The sequence below is a fragment of the Cebus imitator genome, unplaced genomic scaffold (genome assembly GCF_001604975.1).
Source record: "Cebus imitator isolate Cc_AM_T3 unplaced genomic scaffold, Cebus_imitator-1.0 Scaffold167, whole genome shotgun sequence".
NCBI classification, from domain to species: Eukaryota; Metazoa; Chordata; class Mammalia; order Primates; family Cebidae; genus Cebus; species Cebus imitator.
Window position 1 is genome coordinate 2,419,793 of NW_016107482.1, and position 23,309 is coordinate 2,443,101.

The 23,309-nt window shown below is 38.1% G+C and overlaps 1 protein-coding gene across 1 annotated transcript in view; it reads right to left on the reverse strand.

Moving 5' to 3' along the window:
• The window catches only part of CNTNAP5 (contactin associated protein family member 5), an 865,582-nt gene that overhangs the window by 441,384 nt on the left and 400,889 nt on the right, over positions 1–23,309 (reverse strand). Inside the window, exon 6 of the mRNA XM_017544214.2 lies at positions 23,024–23,208. Within this exon, the coding sequence (XP_017399703.1) occupies positions 23,024–23,208 (185 nt within the window). The remainder of the gene's footprint in view (positions 1–23,023; positions 23,209–23,309) is intronic.

Consider the following 23,309-nt stretch of genomic DNA (forward strand, 5'->3'; position numbering starts at 1 on the left):
GGATAGGAAGAATCAATACTGTGAAAATGGCCATACTGCCCAAAGCAATTTACAGATTAAATAATATTCCTACTAAACTACCATTGACATTCTTAATAGAATTAGGAGAAACTCTTTTAAAATTCATATGAAATCAAAAAAGAGCTTGAGTAGCCAAGACAATCTGAAGTAAAAAAAAACAAAGCTGTAGGCATCATGCTAGGCTACTTCAAACTACACTACAAGGCTAAAGTAACCAAAACAACATGGTACTGGTATAACAACAATCACGTAGACTAATGAAACCATAGTATAAAGGGCCCAGAAATAAGACCACACACCCACGACCATCTGATCTTTGACAAACCTGACAAAAATAAGCAATAGGAAAAGGATTCCCTATTTAATAAATGGTGCTGGGATAACTGGCTACCATTTGCAGAATATTGAAATTGGACCTGTTCCTTACACCATATACAAAAATCAACTCAAAATGGATTAAAGACTTAAATGTAAAACTCCAAACTATAAAAACTGCAGAAGAAAGCCTAGGCAATACCATTCAGGACATAGGCACATGCAAAGACTTCATGCTGAAGATGCCAAAAGCAATTACAACTAAAGCAAAAATTGGCAAATGGGATCTGATTAAACTAAAGGGTGTCTGTATTACAAAAGAAACTATTATCAGAGTGAACAGACAACCAATAGATTGGAAGAAAAATTTTGCAATCTATCCATCTGACAAAGCCCTAGTACCCAACATCTACAAGGAACTTAAATAAATTTACAAGAAAAAAACGAGCAATCCCATAAAAAAGGGGGGGACAAAGGACATGAACAGGCAGTTCTCAAAAGAAGACATGCATGCAGCTAACATGTGAAAAAAAATCTCAGCATCACTGATCATTAGAGAAATCCAAATCAAAACCACAATGAGATACCAACTCACACTAGTCAGAATGGCTGTTACTACAAAATCAACAACAGATACTGACACAGTTATGGAGAAAAAGAAATGCTTTCACACTGTTTATGGGGGTCTCAATTAGTTTAACCATTATGAAAGACAGTGTGGCTATTCCTCAAAGACCTGGTGGCAAAAATACCATTTGAAACAGCAATTTAATTACTGGGTATGTACACAAATGAATATAAATCATTCTCTCCTTTTTATATTTTTGAGACAGAGTTTTGCTCTTGTCCCCCAGACTGGAGTGCAATGGCATGCTCTTGGCTCACTGCAATCTCCCCCTCCTGGGTTCAAGCAATTCTCCTGCCTCAGCCTCCTGAGTAGCTGGGATTACAGGTGCCTGCCACCACACCCAGCTAATTTTTGTGTTTTTAGTAGAGACGAGGTTTCACCATCTTGGCCTGGCTGGTCTCGAACTCCTGACCTCGTGATCTACCTGCCTCGGCCTCCCAAAGTTCTGGGATTACAGGCATGAGCCACCGTGCCTGGCCACTAAATAATTCTCTTATAAAGACACATTCATACATATGTTCCTTGCAGCACTATTCACAATAGCAAACACATGAAATTAACCTAAATGCCCATCAATGATAGACTAAATAAAGAAAATGTGTATGTATACCTCATGGAATACTATGCAGCCATAAAAAGGAATGAGATCATGTCCTTTTCAGGAGCGTGGATGGAGTGGGAGGCCATTATGCTCAACTAATGCAGGAACTGAAAACCAAACACTGCATGTTCTCACTATAAGTGGGAGCTGAATGATGAGAACACATGGACACACAGAGGTGAACAACTCACAATGGGGCCTGCAGGAGCTTGGGAGAAGGGAGAGCATGAGGAAGAATAGCTAACGGGTACTGGGCTTAATACCTAGGAAATGGGATGTTCTGTGCAGGTAATCACTAAGGCACATGTTTACTATATGAAAAATCTGCACATCCTGCACATGTACCCCTGAACTTAGAATAAAAGTTAAAAGAGAAATCCATTTTGGATTTGCAAATTTTTTATATACATCAAATCTATAATGTAAAAATTCATGTTTAAATGGATACTTATTACTTTTACTTATTTATTTTTATTATTTTAAATATTTAATGATAATGTTATTTTTGTGTTGGCTACCTTCCTCAATTTCAAAACGTTAATGCTCTACTTCACTTAGTTATGGTTCAAGAAAATATTGTTTGCAGGAAAAAGTTAAAAATAAAGGGAAAAAAGCTGCCGTTTTAAAAATAGCAAAACATAGTGCTTAAAAGTTTCAGGGTAGAGAGACTTTTCAGTCAGGTGATATAGAGGGTACTATATATAGTTGAAAATTGTAGTTTCCTATTACACTGTGGGGAGCAATCTCTCTTCTACTCTGGGTAGAAGATTTTCAGAGGAATTTGGTTGAGACAAGAGTACAGTTACGCAGTAGCATGAGGCCTGCTCTCTGGTTCTCCCTGAGCGATTGAAACTAGATGAGATTTGGGTGGATATGGATAGTGGTCACAATGCAGATCTTGGAAGGCACAGAAAGCTACTTCCTCCTAGAAGAACCCATGGTTGTGATGGCTGCAAGCCTGTTAGAGCTGTCTCAAGTTCAGCATGACCCCAGAGCAAATCAGCTGGGGAGGAGGAGACAGGTGAGCAAAGGCTGAGGAAGAGGTAATACAGAAAGGCTTGAGGGGTTCCACAGTGACCTGGTCACTCTAGCACAGTGTGAGGCAGGCTGCTGAGGGTCCCCTCCTAACCCATTCGTTACCAAATGGGTTGAAGCTCTCAGTAAATGTGTTAAGGGCCTGCAGGTAGATTTGGAGGTCTGGGTGAGTCTAAGTGACTACCCCTCACACCCTTAAGCCAAGTGTTGATTCATATTAAGTGCCATCTTGATAGAAGGATGCAAAGTATTGTGTCTGGGTGTATCTGGATGTTTCTGGATATTGCCAGAAGAGATTAGTATTTGAGTCAGTGGGCTGGGGGAAGACTCACCCCCCGAAAGATCCACCCCCATTATGGTCGCGCATCATCTAATCAACCGCCAGAGCTGCTAGAAAAAGCAGACAGAAGAAGGTGGAAGAAGCTGACTTGCTGAGTCTTCCAGCCTTCATCTTTCTCCTGTGCTGGATGCTTCATGCACTTGAATGTCACGGTCTGAGTTATTTGCCTTTCGGACTCGTGGATTTAGACCAGTGGTTCACCAGGGGCTCTTGGGTCTGCTGTCACAGACCGAAGGCTGCACTGTTGGTTTTCCTATTTTGAGGTTTTTAGACTTAGACTGAGTCACTACTAACTTCCTTGCTCTTCATCTTGCAGACAACCTATCATGGGGCTTCACTGTGTGATCATGTGAGTCAATTCTCCTTAATAAACGCCCTTTAACACATACATATATCCTATTGCTCCTGTCCCTCTAGAGAACCCTGACTAATACACCAAGGCAGGTCCTACGGATGTCAGCAACAAAAGCTGACACGCAAGTCTTGTGCCTCTAGACAGGTGGGACTCGTGAATGGCATGGCTTCCTTGATGCAGCACAATACATAAACCACCCCGTTAGTGATCTGCCTAGGGCAGAAGAAAAAAGTACAGAGAACATCACAATATAACCCAATGTATACCCAATAATGCACTACATAAACATGAATTATTATTCATCATCAAGTTTAAGTTTTGCTGCCATTAGAAGCAACAGAGTCTGATGAGCATATTTAATCCGCTTAGGGATAAAACCAAAACGATTTTTATGTGCTTTTCAGTACAAGTGTGAATTGTAAATCTGATTTAGATTTTTAGATGTTTTAAGTAATTGAGAATTGGAGGTTATAATTCTACTATCGAATTATAGATTTAGTCCATTATCAGATAAATTTAATGGGAGAAATTTGCTTCATATAATGATGTTGTTCTTAAGTATTGATTATTCTGAATATTTTATAATTATAGGCTACACACCTCTTAATTCCATATTAATAATTATATCCTTCAGATCATGTGTTTTTATATTCTTGTCTGATTTACCAAAACTTTGATAATAAAAATTAAAATCTCACTCTAAACTGTTTCTCTCCATTGAACCATCCTTATTAGAATTACCACTATGGAAGAATTGGGCTGGCTGAATTATTGTAACTATTCTTTGCAAAAATTGAATACTGATCATCTTCAAGCTATTCTCCTGCTTAGTTCTGCTGGCATCTGACCTGCTCCCTCCAATATTCCCAACCCTGCCTTTTCCTCTTGAACTCTACCCATTAGTTCATTCATCTGGCAGCATAACTGCTTAAACCAACAACCTTCTTCCTCATCCTGACTCTAGTGCCCCTGCATGTTGGAACTGCAACACAGATACTCACATCAGGGCACCATTAACCAATTTCTACATAGTAGCAATCAAAAGTCTTTTATTTTTCCATTTACTGAAATTTTATGTGCTATACACATACGGTTAGTGTAAGTGTTTTTAATTAGAGACCATAACGACTATTTTCCAACCGCCTCTTTTGATCTTAATGTTTACTTTCAAATGTACTAGCTTCTCCACTTCTACTTTCTTTCTGTATACATTTAATTAGTGTCTCTTTGTTCCCATTTCAAACCTATTTTTAATCGTTTTTAATTTTCTTTCACTGATTTCATTTCTGAGGATGCTGAAGATCTGATTATGCCTTTCTTTTCAGACTCTAGAATACTTCATTATTTGGCAGATGTGGATGATTCCGAATGGAGATTATATTTCTCAGTACATTGTCTGTATGAAATGGCCCAGGACCTTTGGTATATAAAAGACTGGGCTGGAAACCTAGCTTCCAGTAGATAATGAGCTCATTCGTTGACTGGAAACTTAGTTGTTGTAGGCTTTCCAAGCAAAATCTGTTTTATCTGACCAACAATTTTCAGTTAATACTGAACAAAAACTTTTATTCTTTTAATTCTGTTACCAATTCTTAGAAACACTTGCAAAAGTTAATTACAATTTTTTAATAAAAATTTGATTCACTTAGCAGTTGTTGAACCCTTACTTTTTGTGAAGCATGATTCAAGGCCTTGTGGTGGAATTAAGGATAAATCACACACTGCCTCTATCTAAAAATGTAGATTGATGGAAGGCCAAGTACGATAGGAACAATGCAAGCATACTAGGAACGAAAAACTACAGGAAACCATCAAATTTTAAGTCATAAATAAGATAAGCAAGATAAGTTAGTGCTATGGGATAGGATATTTGAATGCTAGGCTGAAAAAAATTGTGGGTTACTGAAGGGTTTTCAGCAGAAAAATAATAATCATCTGTAAAGGAAATTATTTCCTTGAAATAAACATGGAAAAATAAATAAATGGAGAGGGCAAATATTAGATCAAAGAGGCTTATTTCGGCCGCATGTGAGAGGTGAGGGAAGCCTGAAAAACCAAGCCTAGTTATTGTAGGTAAAAGAGATCAATACCATGAGCAAGCACTCTCAGACAGCTTCCTGGAAAACTAATTTTTTTTTGGTCTCTTCTCAGGTGGCAGTATCTTAATGATGCCTACCCTGACTGACATATCTAAAATTGCCATCTCGTTTCCATCCAAGAACTCCTAAACCCATTATTACCTTGATCTATTTTTGTTCTTCTTGTAGCATTTATTGTTTTCTTACTTACTACATAATTCACTTACTTGTTGTGTTTATGCAAGCACTATGAGGGTAGGACTCTTTGTCTTTTTCATTGACATATTTCACCTACTTAAAGGAGTACCTGATACACAGTAGATGCTGAAATAAACATTTGCTGAATGTTTTGGAATACCTCCCTAATTTTTTTTTTCAAAAGCATAGATAATGTCTTATTCATTTGTAAATATGTAATTCCAAGAGGTATGATTAAACCATTAATAGATTCAACAGATAGTTGTTAAATTGGATTTTAAAAAGAGCACTGGTAACTTTCTTCCAAATCTGCTTTTGCCTTACTGTCTTTTTTTGGCAATTCGGTCTCTTTCTTTTTTTACTTTACTTGCTTTCTTGGTCTTGGCATATTGAATGGTGTGCCTTTCATTGATCTTAGTGGTCAACAAAGCCCGGTATTAGATTGCAAAATTTCACTCACAGTCTCAGTGTCATGGACAATATGGTCCCTCTGGTAACTTGCTGGATTTGTTATTGTCACAGGTGGATTCAAACGGGATGAATCTCAGAAGAAAGCCTGCTTTGATTTAAATGCATGAGGTCCCAGAATCTGCCACTTTCTTTTTCTTTGATCTTACTATTTTTTTTTTTTTTTTTTTTTTTTTTTTTTTTTTTTTTTTTTTTTTTTTTTTTTTGCTTGCCTCTTTTTCAATCTTTGATGTGGCTTCCATGGCAATGAATCCATTACTCCCTTGTCGGCTTTCTCTCTGGCCCTGTTTAAATTTGGAGTCTTCCTGTTCTAAAGATCCCACTTTGTATCTGACTTGAATATCTGATATTTTTGAAGTTTCTCATTTGTAAATTTTGCCTCCCTTTTGCTCGGACAGTCCACTTCTTAAAGAAAGAGGTATAAAAAAGGATTCAAACCGCTGTCTTTTTTTTCAGCTTTTAAGACTTACACTGGCTGGGTGTTTGCCAGGTCATGTGGAAAGTTCATGGCCCTTCATAAGGAAAAGCCCATCATCAGCCTTTGGGGTACTAGTCAAGGGTTGATGAATTTCTGCTATTGCAAATGAGGATAGAAATCCCAATTTCCTGGTGAAATTTCTTGGTTGTTAAAAATTAGCCTGAATTCTAGGTGTTAAAACAAGAAAGAAAAACAGCATACAGGCATATTTGGACAATGGCTTTCCAAATCTTCCCCAGGGTCATTATTTTGTATCTTCTCTTCTACTGTTTGATTGGATGAATGACTTAGTCTGTCCCATCTTTGGAACTTTTGACGTCTGTCATGTTAATATGCTCGTAGTACACATGATGTCCTATTTTTGCCCCTACTTTGGAGCCAAATAATGACGGGAGGCAAATGCTTACATTTTTACCAGCAATTACCTCTTCTTTATTACTTTTATAATCTATTATTTTACAAGTTTCCAATGTTCTCCTTATTTTTGCATAAAACATCGTATTTCTTTTTAGCCAGAGTTAGAGAGTGTGTGATTTCTTACCCAGACAAGGCCTAGCATTGAATAACAGAAAGTACTATCCTTGATAGCGCTCCTTGTTTAGAGAGCGCCTGTGTGCCCTCGCTTCATTCACGCCCTGACATCCTGCCCAAGACTCCAGGCTCACGTCCCCCAAGCTACATTCCGGCTATGGCTTCTGACCCAAGCCCAATAACTGCCCTTCCATTTCACCTGGATTTCATCTCTCTTGTTTGACCCTCGGCACTCTCTAAAAGTATTGTTTTAGTAATAGAAATAGTAAAACTTACTGATCATTTTTACATATCAGACACCATGGCTAGAGCTGATTTTTGCTGTTTTTTCTCTAAACTTCAAGTTGGGTACTCTGATTTGCTCCATTTTACAGCTGGAATAAATGACGGCGTACAGAGGTTTAGCAGCTTGACTGAGACCTCACAGCCATAAGGTAGAGGATCTGGAATTCCACATCCTTCAGTCTAGAGCCCCAAATATAAGTGCCACACACAGTGTCTCCCCCTAGCTGCTTCTACTTCTGGTTCCACTGAGTGGCCCTCTCAATGAATCAAGTCCCAGGCTAAGGCGACCAACTTGTCCTGGTTTGCCTGAAACATTGCCATTGTTATAACTACATGTTCCACATCCTTCCGGCCCTCTTCATTCTGAGCAACCTGGCGCAATTTGCCCCCTTGTCTCAGGCAAAGTGAGCAAACTGGCCCACACTATTTGGTGAGCCTTCTGCAACCCTGGCTGAGACGAAAACATAGGTGGGGCACAGCGACAGCAGCAGAAGCTCTTCATGTTTTCTCAACAGCAGAAATCAGCTCCTCATATTTTCTGTCTGCCAGGGCAGCCCTATCTTCTCAAACTACTACCAGGTTTTTCACCGGGGTTATATTCAGACCATTTTTCTTATTGTTTTGGTTGTACTTAGTGCTCCTGGGTTAAATCTGATCAATTGCCAGACCTACAGTTTCTTTCCCTAAATAGGTGTTTTTCACACACTGAGAGGCATCAGCTGCTGACACAGCCCAATAGGCCTAAAACATTTTATAATTTTTTGTCTGAATGAATTTGCTGTATTTTTACATTAGATTGGTCAATGAGGTAAATTATGTATATTTTAGTACTCAAGCAAAGAGTTCGGTGGAAGTCTCCCCTTCACACCCCCCTTACACCCATACCAGTGGGGCTCCCTGCCCTGAACTGACATCCTAGAGGGTCCCACTGTGGCCCTCTTCAGCCATATCCTGTGTCACAAGGGCAGGTGCTTATAAGCCAAGGGAAGATGCCTACAGGAAGTTGCCACCACCTTCCAGACCATGATCTCCCTACACAACACCCAGTTTCCTGCCTCAACAGCTCTGAAAGTCCCTTGAGGGTCTTCACTGTTCTCTTCCCTCATCTGCCTTCCTGAGAGGTGGCCAAGGGGCAGCTCTCTGCCTTGTGGGCAGACCTTTAACCTGAAGGGCGTGGGCGTGAAGGGACGTCTATCTTTCAAGAGACGGGAGAAGAACATATTTTATTCACTGGTTTCTTAGCCTGATTTGTAACTCTTTAAAAATTTAGATTCATGATATGCGGTTCTTATTTGTACTTTTGCCTCCGGCTTACAAACACCCTAGTGAGACTTGGCTAATTTTATGTGATTTTATTGAGGATTACAGTAATTTAGCCCAAATTTAACCGGTCTCCACATGTCTTATTAGCTACTTCCACTAGAAGTAGCAGGCCAATTAAAACCTACTATCATCCCCCTAATAGCAGCTAACAGAAAACAAGATATGTTACCATTTGCTCCTTTAGTTCATGTTAATAAAAACAATGCATTTTTGTATAATACTGGTATTAAAGTATTCCCTTCATCATATGCAAAACAATTAATTTACTTTTAACACATTTAAGAGAACTCTTTATATCTTATTTCACCCACGTAAAACTTGAAGAAATACAAAATTAGTAAGCCCACACATCACAATAATCTTAAATTTAAAACTAGAAGGAAAATGGCATCAAGTAATGTGATTTCATGTCTTGTACACAGGCAGAGCCCAGGCCAAGCCCCAGAGGCTGTGCTAGAATCTCCAGACATTGATTCTCTCTTCTCAGAGGGAATGCCTGCTTCCCAGATAAACTTCTGGTCAAATGGCCACACAGACCTGGGCTCAAATCCTGTTTCTTTTCCTTGGTGGCTATTGGGGAATAGGGACTGGGGACTTCAACCTCTCTGTGTGTCCGGTTTTATATTTGTGATATAGGAGATAATAGCCTTTCTCACAGGGCTGTTTTGGGAGGTTAAACAAAATTTTTAAATGCCATACATAATAGTAACTTTTTGTTTTATTTTTTAATTTCCCTTTGCATCTACTTGTCGCTTTTTTCTTTATTTTATTTTTCAGTTTATTTTCCTCGATGTAGGCCTTCAACTTTAAGGCTGGAACTGAATTTCCAAAGAAAACAAAGTATAATTATACTATCATATGATCACCAAATAAATAGTTTTATTATGTCTGAGCAGTATTCAAATCAGGTCTGAGCTATTAGAGAGGTATCTATTAGGCAATGCCAAGTAAAAGTAAGGAAGGCCGCAAAGGGTAGCCTCTGAGCATGGGGAACCTACTAGGAATTTTTTATGAGAGGAAAGGTAGAATGCAGATTAATATCATTTACAACTTACAGAAACAAAATTCATCCAATTACCCAACAAGTTTTTACTGCGTGCATTTTACGTGTCAGGCATGATGCTGTAGATATAAATGAAAGTAAAAAAGAAAATCGGACCTTGATGATGAGCTTATATTCTATGGCTGGACTGGGGATGATGAGAACGACAATTTAAAAGATAAGTGGATTTAATAATGTAACTTAATAAAGTAATAAGTGTTTTTCAAAAACTATGAATAGAAATAAATCAGTGCATGCAAGTTCAAAGCAAATATAAGAACTGTCTTTTAAATTATATATTCTTTCTACTGCCTCAGTTTCTCCTTAAAGTACTTTTCTGGATGGAGTACAGCATTCAGAAAGTTTAAAGAGGGTATGCAATTGAAAGTAAGGCTTTCTTTTTTTCCCTACTCTCTGAGATTCTATCTTATCTCCTGCTTTAGTATCCTTTCAGAAATTTCTATTCCTATATGTGCTTTCATGTTATATGTTCTCTTCTATTTTTTAAACACAAAAACTGTTTACACTGCATTCCACATTGATTTTTCTTTTCCTCTAACAGTTTATATTGGCAGTGGTTCCGTATCAGAACATATAAGATTGCCTCGTTTTTTAATGAGTGCATTATATTTTCATAGGGGTTTGTCAGGTACCCATCCACAAGGTGAGCCCAAGACCAAACCCTGACCAATAGACTGGTAAAGATCAAAGAATCACTTACATTCAGACAGTTTTTTATTTGCACAAACAGCTAAGCAAAGAATAGCCATGCACTGTAGCTGTGCATACCAAGAAGGATGACATCTAAACAAAATGGGATAGATGATCACAACATGGGCTGTGGGAATTCCCACTGCTAAGAACTCAATTCTTTTTCTATTTTTTAAGGAGTAGTTTTGCTCTTGTTTCCCAGGCTGGAGTGCAGTGTTGCTATCTTGGCTCACTGCAACCTCCAGCTCCCAGGTTCAAGCCATTCACCTGCCTCAGCTCTCAGCTTCCCTAGTAGCTGGGATTACACTCGTGCACCGCCACGCCCAGCTAATCTTTGTATTTTTAGTAGAGATGGGGTTTCACCATGTTGACCAGACTGGTCCCAAGTTCCTGACCTCAGGTAATCCACCTGCCTTAGCCTCCCAAAGTGCTAGGATTACATATATGAACCACCACACCCAAGATCACAATTCTTGACTGAGCTAAACCATTTTGTATGATGCAGCTCTATTCTGAGATGAGAGGGCAGAAAACCTTACCCATCACAACCTGAGAGGTGATGAGAAATATGGTGGCCTCCCGCAGAGATAGGGAGGCAAGTGAAATAAGTTCTCGAGGCAACTGTTCACTGGCCCTCACCTTCTCACATTCTGAGGTGTCCTGCCAAGACTCAGTTCAACAGCAATGCAAGCCTGTGGCTGAGTGGACTCTGGGTACCTGCAAGGCCACTGGAGCACTGTGGCAAAGCTGTTCCCACACAGGGCTGACCAAGATTTTTAATCAAACACCTTTCTATAAATTTGTGGATAATTTCAAATCTTTTATTATTTCTAGCTTATATTCCATTGCACACATTTGCTAATAATTGTAGGAATAAATGCTGGAAGCAGAATTATTGGGTTAAAGAGCATTTGTTTCCAGTTTTGAATAACAGCATCCTTTCATTGATATGCTATTAATTACAGTACCATCAACAGCGTAGAAAAAGAGGTTTGTTTTTTTCCATGTCAACATGGTATTTTATAAGTGTTGGTCTTTACAATATGAGTTAAAAATATTTTAGTGTGGATTAGCATTTCATTTTTTATTCGTGAGGCTGAGCATCTTTTCATACATATGAATGCTCTTTGTATTTTTCATATGTTCCCGTTCCTTACCTACTTTTTCATTGTTACCTGTTTTTTTTTTGTAAAAAGTAGAAACTTTTAACTTTTTAATAAAAATATGATTTTTAAAGTTTTATGTATTTATTTTTTTATTTAATTTTTTTTATTTCCATAGGTTATTGTGGAACAGGTGGTGTTTAGTTACATGAGTAAGTTCTTTGGTGGTGATTTGTGAGATTTTGGTGCACGCATCACCTCAGCAGTATACACTGTACCCAATTTGTGGCCTTTTATCTCTTACTCCCTTCCCACCCTTTCCCCCTGAACCCCCAAAGTCCACTGTGTCTTTCCCATGCTTTTGCACCCTCACAGCTTAGCAACCACATACAAGTGAGATCATACGATGTTTGGTTTTCCATTCCTGAGTTACTTAGAATAATAGTTTCTAATCTCATTTAGGTCATTGTGAATGACTTTAATTCATTACTTTTTATGGCTGAGTAGTATTCCATCATATATATATATATATATATACACACACACACGTACACACACACACACACACATATATATATACACACATAGAATACATATATATATATACACATATATGTGTGTATATGTATATGATGTAATATTACTCAGCTATAAAAAGGAATGAATTAATGTATACACACACGCGCACACACACACACACACACATACATATATATGTGCCATAGTTTCTTTAGCCACTCATTGATTGATGGGCATTTGCGTTGGTTCCATGTTTTTGCAATTTCAAATTGTTCTGCTATAAACATGTGTGTGACTTTTTCATCCAAGTAGATACCCAGTAGTGAGATTGCTGGATCAAACAGTAGTTCTAATTTTAGTTATTTAAGGAATCTCCACACTGTTTTCCATAGTGATTGTGCTAGTTTACATTCCCAACACCAGTGTAGAAGTGTTCTCTGTTCACCACATCCATGCCAACATCTATTTTTTTTTTTTAATATTTTGATTATGGTCATTCTTGTAGGAGTAAGTCAGTATTGCATTGTGGTTTTGATTTCCATTTCCCTGATGATTAGTGATGTTGAGCATTTTTTCATACGCTTGTTGTTCATTTGTATATCTTCTTTTGAGTATTGTCTATTTATGTCCTTAGCACACTTTTTGATGGATTTTTTTCCTTGCAAATTTGTTTGAGTTTGTTGTAGATTCCAGATATTAGTCTTTTGTCAGATGTATAGATTGTGAAGATTTTCTCCCACTCTGTGGGTTGTGTGTTTACCCTGATGACTGTTGTTTTGCTGTGCAAAAGCTCTTTATTTTAATTAAGTCCCAGCTATTTATCTTTGTTTTAATTACATTTGCTTTTGGGTTATTGGTCATGAAATCTTTGCTCAAGCCAATGTCTAGAAGAGTTTTCCAATGTTATCATCTAGGATTTTTATAGTTGTCAGATGTGACAAAGATTCTATAGATTGTGAAGATTTTCTCCCACTCTGTGGGCTGTCTGTTTACTCTGTTGACTGTTCCTTTTGCTGTGAGAAAGTTCTTTAGTTTAATTAAGTCTCAGATATTTGTCCTTGTTTTAATTACATTTACTTTTTGGTTATTGGTCATGAAATCTTTGCTTAAGCCAATGTCTAGAAGAGTTTTTCTAATGCTATCTTTTAGGATTTTCAGTTTCAGGTCTTAGATTTAGGTCCTTGATTCATCTTAAGTTGATTTTTGTATATGGTGAGAGATGAAGATCCAGTTTCATTCTCCTGCAGGAGGCTTGCCAATTATCCCAGCACCATTTGTTAAATAGGGTGACCTTTCTCCACTTTATGTTTTTGTTTGCTTTGTGAAATATCTGTTGGCTGTAAGTATTAGGGTTTATTTCCATTGGTCTATGTGCCTATTTTTCTGCTGATACTATGCTGTTTTGGTGACTATGGCCTTATAGTTTGAAATCAGGTAATATGATGCTTCCAGATTTGCTCTTTTTGCTTAGTATTGCTTTGGCTATGTTGGCTCTTTTTTAGTTCCATGTGTATTTTAGAATTGTTTTTTCTAATTCTGTGAAGGATGACGGTGGTATTTTGATGAGGATTGTGTTGAATTTGTAGTTCACTTTTGGCAGTATGGTCATTTTCACAATATTGATTCTACCCATTCATGAGCATGGGATGTGTTTCCATTTGTTTGTGTCACCTATGATTTCTTTCAGAAGTGTTTTGTAGTTTTTTTCTTGTAGAGGTGTTTCATCTCCTTGATTAGTGTATTCCTAGGTATTTTATTTATTTATTACAGCTATTGTAAGAGGGGATGAGTTCTTGATTTGATTCTCAGCTTGGTCACTGTTGGTCTATAGAAGACCTACATTGATTTTGTATCTGGAAACTTTGCTGAATTCTTTTGCCAGTTCTAGGAGCTTCTGGAGGAGTCTGGGGTTTTCTAGGTAAACAATCATATCTTCAGAAAGCAGCTATAGTTTGACTTCCTTTTTACTGATTTGAATGTCCTTTCTTTCTCTTGTCTTATTGCTCTGACTAGGACTTCCAGTACAGTGTTGATGGAGTGTTGAGAGTATGCATCCTTGTCTTGTATACATTCTCAGAGGGAATGCTTTCAACATTTCCCCATTTAGCATTATTTTGCCTGTGGGCTTGTCGATGGCTTTTGTTACATTGAAGTATGTCCCTTACATGACAATTTTGCTGAGAGTTTTAATGATAAAGGGATCTTGGATTTTGCCAAATGCTTTTTCTGCACCTTTTGAGATGATCATGTGATATTGGTTTTTGATTCTGTTTATGTGGTGTATAACATTTATTGACTTGAGTATGTTAAACCATCCCTGCATACCCGGTATGAAACCCATTTGCTCCTGGGGTGTTATCTTTTTGATATGTCTTTAGATTTGGTTAGCTAGTGTTTAGTTAAGGATTTTTGCACCTGTGTTCATCAGGTATATTGGTCCGTAGTTTTCGTTTTGGTTATCTCCTTTCCTGGTTTTGGTATTAGGGTGATACTGGCTTGATAGAATGACTTAGGGAGGGCTTTCTCTTTCTCTATCTTGTGGACTAGTGTAAATAGAATTGGTACCAATTCTTTGAATGTCTGGTAGAATTCCGCTGTGAATCTGTCTAGTTCTGGACTTTTTTTGTTGGTAATTTTTTTTATTACCATTTCAATCTCACTGCTTGTTATTGGTGTGTTCGGAGTATTTAATTCTTTCTGACATAAGCTAGGAAGATTTTATTTTTCCAGGAATTTATTCATCTCCTCTAGGTTTTTTAGTTTATACACACAAAGATGTTCATAGAAGTCTTTAATAATCTTTTTGTATTTCTGTGGTGTCAGTTGTAATATCTCTCATTATGTTTCTACTTTAGCTTATTTGAATTTTCTGTATTCTTTTTCTGGTTAATCTTGCTAATGGTCTATAAATTTTATTTATCTTTTCAAAGAACAGTATTTTTCGTTTCATTTGTCTTTTGTATTTTTTTGTTTGCTTGTTTCTATTTCATTTAGTTCTGCTCTGCTGGATTTGAGTTGAGTTTTTCCTTGTTTCTCTAGTTCCTTGATGTGTGACCTTAGATTATTTGCTTGTGCTCTTTCAGACTTTTTGATTTGATGTAGGTGTTTAGAGCTATGAACCTTCCTTTTAGCGACAGTTTTGCCGTACCCAGAGGTTTTGATAGATTATGTCACTATTGTCATTCAGTTCAAAAATTTTTTTTAATTTCCTTATTGATTTCATTTTTGACCAAATGATCATTCAGGAGCAGGTTATTTAATTTTCATGTATTTGTATGGTTTTGAAGGTCCCTTTTGGAGTTGATTTCCAGATTTATTCAACTGTGTTCTGAACAAGTGTTTGATATAATTTTAATTTTCTTGACTTTATTGAGGTTCATTTTGTGGCCTGTCATATTGTCTATCTTGGAGAAAGTTGTATGCTCTGTGAAATAGAATGTCTGTGGTTGTTGGGTAGAATGTTCTGTAAATCCCTGTTAAGTTCATTTGTTCCAGGGTGTCGTTTAAATCCATTGTTTCTTTGTTGACTTTTTGTCTTGATGACCTGTCTAGTGCTGTCAGTGGTCTATTAAAGTCCCCCACTATTATTTAGTTGCTGTCTATTTCTTAGGTCTAGTAGTAATTGTTTCACAAATTTGGGAGCTCCAAAACTAGGTGCCTATATATGTAGGACTGTGACAATTTCCTGTTGTCAAGGCCTTTTATTATTATGTAATGGCCTCTTTGTCTTTAACTGCTGTTGCTTTAAAGTCTGTTTTGTCTGGTATAAGAATAGCTACCCCTGCTCCCTTTTGGTGTCCATTTTCATGGAATTTTTTTCTCCATCTTTTTATCTTAAGTTTATGTGAGTCCTTATGTGTTGTTAGGTGTGTCTCTTGAAGGCAGCTGATAGTTGGTTGGTGAACTCTTATCTATTCTTCAGTTCTGTACCTTTTAAGTATAGCATTTAGGTCATTTATATTCAATGTTAGAATTGAGATATGTGGTACTATTCAACTCATTGTGCTATTTGTTGCCTGTATAGCTTGTTTTTTGTTTTTGTTTTAATTGTATCTTTTTGTGTTTAGGTCCTACGAGATTTATGCTATACAAAGGTTCTGTTTTGATGTGTTTCCTAGGTTTCTTTCAAGATTTAGAGCTGCTTTTAGCAGTTCTTGTAGTGCTGGCTTGGTAGTGGCAAATTCTCACAGCTTTTGTTTGTCTGAAAAAGACTGTATCTTTCCTTTATTTATGAAGCTTAGTTTTGCTGGGAACAAAATTCTTGGCTCATAATTGTTTTGTTTGTGGAGGTTGAAGATAGGGCCCCAATCTCTTCTAGCATGTAGGGTTTCTGCTGAGAAATCTGCTGTTATCCGGATAGGTTTTCCTTAATAGGTTACCTGGTGTTCTTGCCTCATAGTTCTTAAGATTCTTTCCTTTGTCTTAACTTTAGATAACCTGAAGACAATGTGCCCAGGCAAAGATCTTTTGGCAATGAATTCCCCAGATGTGCTTTGAGCTTCTTGTATTTGGATGTCTAGCTCTCTAGCAAGGCCAAGAAAGTTTTCCTTAATTATTCCACCAAATATATTGTCCAAACATTTATATGTCTCTTCTTCCTCAGGAATGATGAATATTCTTAGGTTTGGTTGTTTAACATAATCTCAGACTTCTTTGGAGGTTATATATTATATAAAAGAATAAGAAAATTATAATATTTTCTTATTTTTTTTCTTTCTCTTTGTTGGATCGGGTTTATTCAAAAACCTTTTCTCCAAGCTCTGAAGTTCTTTCTTCTGCTTGTTTGATTCTACTGCTCAGAATTTTGAGAGCATTTTGCATTTCTATAAGTGTATCCATTGATTCCTTAAGTTTTGATTGCTTTTTATTTGTGCTATTTGTTTCACTATTTCTCCTTTCACTTCTTGTATGATTTTTTTTTTTTTTTTATTTCATTACATTGGTCTTCACCATTCTCTGGTGCCTCCCTGATTAGCTTAATAACTAAGCTTCTGAAGTCTTTTGCAAGTAGATTAGGGATTTCTTCTTGGTTTGGATCCATTGCTGGAAAGCTATTGTAATTTTTGGGGGGAGTGTTAAGAAACCTTATTTTGTCATATTACCAGAGTTGGTTTTCTGTTTCCTTCTCATTTGGGTAGCCTATGTCAGAGGAAAGGTCTAGGACTCAAGGCTGTTGTACAGTTTCTTATGTCCCATGGGGGTATTTCCTTGATGTAGCACTCTCCCCCTTTTCCTAGGGATGTGGCTTCCTGAGAGCAGATCTCCAGTGATTGTTATCTCTCTTCTGGATCTGGACACTCTGCAAGTCTACCAGGCTCCAGGCTGGTACTGAAAGTTGTCTGCACAGAACTGTTTGTGAGTCTCTCAGCCATGGATATGGGCACCTGCTCCAGTGCAGGTGGCAGGGGACTGAAATGAACTCTGTGAGTTGTAATGTACTATTACATTATGGTTGACTAATGTACTATTTTTGTTCTGGTTGGCCTCCTCTCAGGAGGTGGCATTTTAAAGAGAGCATCAACCATGGTAACATGGGGAGGGACAGGTGGTAGACAGGGCCCTGGATCTCTCAAGAGTATATGCCCTTTGTCTTCATTTACCAGGGTGGGTAGGAAAGGACCATTAGGTTGGGAAATGGCTGGGTATGTCTGAACTCAGACTCTACTTTGGCAAGTCTTGCTGCAACTGCTGTGAGGATGAGGGTGAGATTCTCAGGTCAATGGAGTTACGTACGTAGGAGGATTATGGCTGTCTTTGCTGTGTCATGCAGGTTGTTAGGGAAGTGGGCAAAACTGGCAGTCACATGCCTCACCCAGCTCCCATGCAACTCAAAGGGCTGGTCTCACTGCCACTGTGCCCCACTCCCAACAGCACAGTTTGTTTCCAGGCAGTGGACAGCAGGGCTTTGAAGTTGTCCCAGTTACCCACCTGTCAGCTGCAAAAATAGATAGGGCTTTCCTTTTTCCTTCAACTGTGGATTCTGGACACCAAATGTATGCCCTCACTTGAGTTCTAGCCAGAAGACTTCTCCATTGGTTCAAGTTGTTACAAAGTTCAGCTAGCAAGTTCCTTCTCTCTGTGTGTGATCCTTGAGGTAGCCCTCCTCAAGGATCCCTGTGAAGCAAGGCAGAAATTGGCTTGCTAGGTGACCCAGCAAGCCCAAGGAGATTTTCCTGCTGCTTCCTCTACCCCTGTATTTTGCTAAGCTTTCTAAATTGACTCAGCTCCAGGTAAGGTCAGAATCTTCTTCTGTAATCTATACATTCAGGTTCCCCAGTGAAGGTGTGTGTTCAGGGACACATGACCTACCTTTTTTGGGAGGATTTCTCTTTCCCTTCACAGTCTGAGCACTCGCAGTATTTGGGGTATCTCCTGGGTCCCACAGGAGCAATTACCTTCCTTCGGACGGTCTGTGGGTTCTCTGGGCTTTCCTAATATATTCCTGCAGCCGTTCTAGAGCAAAAGTTCATGAAGTAAGCATCCACATGCTGTTCTGCCTGTCCAAGTGGGAGCTGCAATCTAGTCCTGCCTCAAAAGTGTAATATTTTGAAGTACTTTTAAAAGGTATTAGGAAGATGACATAGTTAGATAGATTTTTTTTGTGGCTGGTCACATGGTTTTTAAATATTTTATACAGACAAAATTTTTATATGTTTTAGTTCCAGATTTCTAGAATTTATGCCACGCCTAGAAGAATCTCCAACACTCTTATGTTTAAAAAAAAGGATCTCTATTTAAAACTTCCATGAGACTTATTTTTAGAGATAAAGTTATGTATTTTTAAATGTTTAGTGCAATCTGATTTTTTTTGCTTTTTTTTTTTTATTTCGAATTTTCTTCTAAAATAGATTTTGTACTTTGTAAAATGCCTTTTCAGTATCTATGATGTGATAATATGTAAATCAAATATGTATTTGTATATATATATATATATATATATATACACATTTTATATATGTGTGTGTGTAAATATCTACATCATATATATGTGTGTATGTATATATGTACTTTAAAGAGACAGGACCTTATTCTGCTACCCAGGCTGGAGTGCAATGGTGCCATCATAGCTCATTGCAGTCTTAAACTGGGCTCAAGCCATCCTCCCTCCTCAGCCTCCCTAGTAGCTGGAACTATGGAGGTACCACCACGCCTGCCTCCTAAATCATATATATTTTTTCAAATATGTTTTCAGCAGTTTAAGAGCTTACAAAATAGCTATGTAAAACAAGATTACTGAGTACTCTTGATAAGAAAAGGCTTCTTGGATTACAAGGATGTTAGAAAAAAGCTATTTTTTCTAAAGGTCCTAAAAATATCTTTTTTTCTAAAGCCCTTCTGCTCCAGGCTGGAAGTAAAGTGAGCTGCTATAGTCTTTCTCACAGCATTTGGAGAAGTCACATGAGCTACGTGATGTAAACTGAGAAGACATTCTAATGAGAAGTAAAGGATCTACATTCTATCTCTTTTTCTTTTTTTTTTCGACAGCAGATACTGTGAGCCCTTGTCTGTTTGCCTTCTGGGCAGGAAGGGAGACAGACAACTGCAGACATATTAGTGCAGCAAAGTTCAAGCCAGTTGCTTTATAGAAAGTCATTGTGTCATTTGGTTGATGTCCCTAAGGTAGTCTAAGAAGAGGAATGAATGCTACTACCTTTTCTTACCATTATTACCATATCATAGTCAAGAGTAAAAAGAAACATAGGTTTGCATAATTCTATTTGCCTTGAAATAAAATTGGATAGGGTACAGAACTATGTAACAGAGCAGTACATGCTCCAAAATTAAGTCATTGGCACACAAAGACATGACTGTCATCCTCTAGCTGGTGATATCCAGGCCTCTTTTGTGCACATATGGGTGCATGGCAGAAAGCAAATCATCCTAGCTTCTAAGCTTCTAATTGGTATGAAACACTGGGATTAAATAGACCTTAGATTTAGATATCCTGTTTAGCTCCATTCCTTCCAACAGGAGTGCAAATTTTGCTTCTGGAATTTTGAAATTTTTATTTCCCAGGTTTACACAGCCTGGGTCTGTTCTGAGTAGAACACAGGGTTTCTGCACCAATGCTCTTTCATCTCCACACAGCCTTTGGGGTGAATCTTCAAAGGCTGGAAGCTTCTCTTGATGCATAACTCTTGTCTTCCAGTACAGCTAATGTCAAACGCTGCTATTACAGCCAATCTGTCTTCTTTTATGATCATTGGAGCAAGCTGGCTGAACAATCTGGAGAAGACTTGAATTCCCTAAAGCAGAGGTTGCTTCAGAGGAATGTTTCAAGGTGTCTCTTTCCTAGGGAGCTCATTTTATAAGGCACCAAGACGTTCATGCATGCCCTGAAGAAATCAGTTTCAACTTCATTGGATTTCATTTCCCTAAATAGCTGCCTTTCACTATAATGTCACTTAGCTGTGATTTTATACAGATTCCATAAACAAGAGCCCAAAGATAAGCAGACATGGACTTCTAAGTAAATGTTAAATCTGGCAACACAGTGAATTTTAGAACCATCTCTGGGACATTAAAGGGAAAGTATGTGGGAGGAATGACGAGACTTTCAGATGATTTTATAGGTTTTTATTGTTGTCTTCAAGTTTATAAAGCATATCTCTTTTCTTTGAGGTAGTTCCAATATTGAGTGTGCTCTTTCTTTTGTCAATCATTTAAACAAGTTGACAAAGGAGAGCGATTGATATTCACAGATTGCCAGTTTTCAGCAACTCAAAAATACCCACCTGTTATCTTGTATTCTGAGTCAAAGAGCGACAAATTCTTTTTTGAAGTTAATGAATGGCATATTTTATCTGTAGTATACTAAACTAAGGTTAAGATCAAAAGATCTCTCTTATTCTCATGATAGTGATTGAAAAAATAAGTCCTGATTTATCAATTATTCAACTCCACCTCCATTGTTGTATTATCTATCCCACTAGTGATTGAAATTGTCTCCTAGTAGGTTGCCCAGGTGAGACACAGGAACATACCCACACACAGGTATGTATGTGTCAGTGCGCCATGACTGTGTATCCAAACATAAGATTATTTTACTGATATAAACAATGTGCAGCACACAATTTATGAATAACGATACAATATGCAATAACCTATTATTGTAAGTTCGTATAACCAGATGAGTTTTATGGGGTGGTTTTGTCGACTTTTGCTGAATGATTTTATCTGCAGTACATAAAGTCTCTCTCATATATTCCTTTTTGAAAATTACTTTACAACCTTTTAAAAACGTAAAAATTAGTCTTAACTTACAAGCCATAAAAAATACGGGCCTCAAACCAGACAAGCCAGGCGGTTTTCTGATCCCTGGTCTAGACATTCCACAAAACAAGAAATCAGTCCCTGATTTGTAATGTTAGTCAGTCTCTGCGGTGTAGGTATTTCCACTATGGTAGACTTCAAGCTGTCGAAGGGATTTCACTGAACACGGAAGTGGGAAGAGCTGTAAGGTAGCAACCCAACAGACACTATTCCTACAACATAGATAGAATAGTCACAAAATTCCTCCAGAGCATCTCTAGTTAAAAGATAGACAGGCACATAGATATAATTTATGAAATAATTAGAAATCAATGAATTTATTAGCTTTAAAACTAATTTCAAGGTTATATAACTTTTTTAATATAATTTTTCTTTCTTTTTTTTTTTTTTTTTTTAGATGGAGTCTCACTCTATCCAGGCAGGAGTGCAGTGGCGCGATCTTGGCTCACCGCAACCTTCACCTCCTGAGTTCAAGTGATTTGCCTGCCTAAGCCTCCTGAGTAGCTGGGGCTACAGGCATGTGTCACCATACCTGGATAATTTTTTTGTGATTTAGTGGAGACAGAGTTTCACCCTGTTAGCCAGGATAGTCTCAATATCCTGACCTTGTGATCTGCCTTCCTTGGCCTCCCACAGTGCTGGGATTGCAAGCGTGAGCCACCGTGTCCAGCCAACTTAATTTTTAATAATGGCTGGGTTAACCAAGAGCTCACAAAGTTTCTGAAAATCTATCATTTGTAACTCATGAACTGGTAACAAGCTGACTTAAACACAGCACTGATGGCCTATTCTTTTGAATTCCATAAATACTGGATGGTCTGACATTTCATGAACTGTGCTCTGGCATGCCTCCCTGATCTTCTAACCCAATTCTTTCACGACTTAGCAGCATCACCTGCTAGAAAACTTTTGCCATTTTTCAAAGTCGAATTAAGTACCCTCTTTCCTATATAAATACATAATACATAAATATAAAATTTCTGTATTCTAAGCCCTCAGTGACAAGGCATCATCCACTGTAGCCTTTACCTCCTTGTTCTGCGGGGTCTTATCTCAGTTTCTCCAACTCAGCAACTGAATGTTTATGGCCCAACAGAACCTGGTGAACATCAGGGGCACAACTTGCATTCTTTGAACTGAACTACTAGCAAAGATGGTGAACTCTAGGCTGCGAGTTTGCAGAGATTTGTGCAACTTTCTTTGTATTGTAGAATTGGTACATTTCACTATACCTCTTCTATCAAAGAGCAGGGAAGAAACAGCTCGGCACAGTATTAGTCAAAAGTTTGCATCGGAAGAGTGAAAGTCAGAGTATTGCCTTGACTGTAGGTTTTAGATTCCATTGGTTTTGTTTATAATTTAAATATCTTTCATCACCACAGATAATTGAAGTCCTTTTTTAATGGAGGTACATAACCAAGAGACTAGGCAGTGGTACAGAAAGACTACAAACAGTTAAAAAAAAAAAGTGAGGAGGAGACCTGTTGATTTTAAAATGTACACAGCTGCTACCTTGTGATTTAGCCCATCACTCCCACTGCTCAGATTCTCTGGCTGCACTGCTTTTCTTGTAGACTATCTGGCATAGATGGAGGAAGGTAAGTCCCAGGGTAAGACTCCTCAGTGCCCCACCTCTTCTCTCAGTTGATCTGCTTACTGATTTTCTTGCTGCTTTCATCGAAGCAAGGGTCCTGGGAGGTGGGGGGAAGATCAACTCACCTCATAGTCAATGTCTAAGGCGTCCGTCTCGCCCTTGGTGCGGAAGTGTTGCGTGTGCTTGTCCACAGTGAAGTTCACCTGCTTGCCCACCCGCTCGATGAGAACTGAGTGCCAGTGCTGGTCATCCAGGAGGCTGCCCAGGGTGGCGGAGGGCAAGCTGCTGCTGAGCCTCGCTTTGCTGTCATCTGTAAAGAGGGGAGAGGGGCAGGATGATGTCTGTGTCTCAGGGCAGCTTTGCACATCAGAAAACTCCACAAGCAAAGCCATCTATCTCTGTTGTAAAGAC